This window comes from Loa loa (genome assembly GCF_000183805.2).
Source record: "Loa loa unplaced genomic scaffold supercont3.4215, whole genome shotgun sequence".
NCBI classification, from domain to species: Eukaryota; Metazoa; Nematoda; class Chromadorea; order Rhabditida; family Onchocercidae; genus Loa; species Loa loa.
This window is the reverse complement of record NW_018112391.1, coordinates 1-740: the sequence shown is the minus strand read 5'-3', so window position 1 is coordinate 740 and position 740 is coordinate 1. Positions and strand designations below refer to the sequence as shown.

General features: G+C 24.6%; 1 protein-coding gene across 1 annotated transcript; it reads right to left on the bottom strand.

Annotated features, from left to right (window-relative positions):
• Positions 1 to 477: 477 nt before the first annotated feature.
• Positions 478 to 733, bottom strand: LOAG_16128 (hypothetical protein; the record flags this gene model as incomplete). The annotated part of the gene is made up of 1 exon (XM_003151616.2): positions 478 to 733. A coding segment is annotated over one exon (255 nt), but the record flags the coding sequence as incomplete, so codon positions are not given.
• Positions 734 to 740: the final 7 nt, after the last annotated feature.

Sequence of the window (740 nt, the reverse complement as noted above, 5' to 3'; positions counted from 1 at the left end):
GAATGACTTTTCTTGAATGTTGCCAAAACAAATGCATCATTACTTGCATTATAAGTTATTGTTAAACATGTCACCAAACGTTGACGATAACGTTTGGCTAACAAAATACCACATGTTGTTATTAGCTAAAATAATCGTTAGCATTACTGTCAAAAAGCAAAAAGCAAAAAAGTAAAAAAAAACCTTGAAATAGTTAACAAAATTTAATTAAAAGTTGAAAACTTCAAAATTCATTTTTGATGTAATTTATATTAAGTAATGAATTTTTTAATTTTATTAAAATTCCTCATCTAATTTTTTTTTTTGAAAACTAAATTTAAATGAAATTAACGTTATGCTAAATTTTACACATCATACAAAATATTACAATTTCAATTTTTAAATTCATATTAGGTTCTAAAAAATTTTGAATTCTTAATTTGCAAAATTTTTTAATATTTTCCGTTTCATTGTTCACCTGAGAAAATTATCAATTAGTTACCTGATCGAATCGAGTACATTGCAAACGTAAATTTGCAAAATCAGCATCATCGCAGTATTGAAAAATTTTCACCAATAATTCATTTGGCATTTTTTCAATAAAACTAAGTTTTTTATTTGTTGTTATTTGTGGTTGGTTTTTATTCCAAGAAATTAATTGAAGCATAATTTTCACCGGTAATTCACAGGTATCACGAATTAATTTAGCTGAATGATTCATCGAATCTGGCCAATGTTGACATCTTTCAAACATCTAAAAA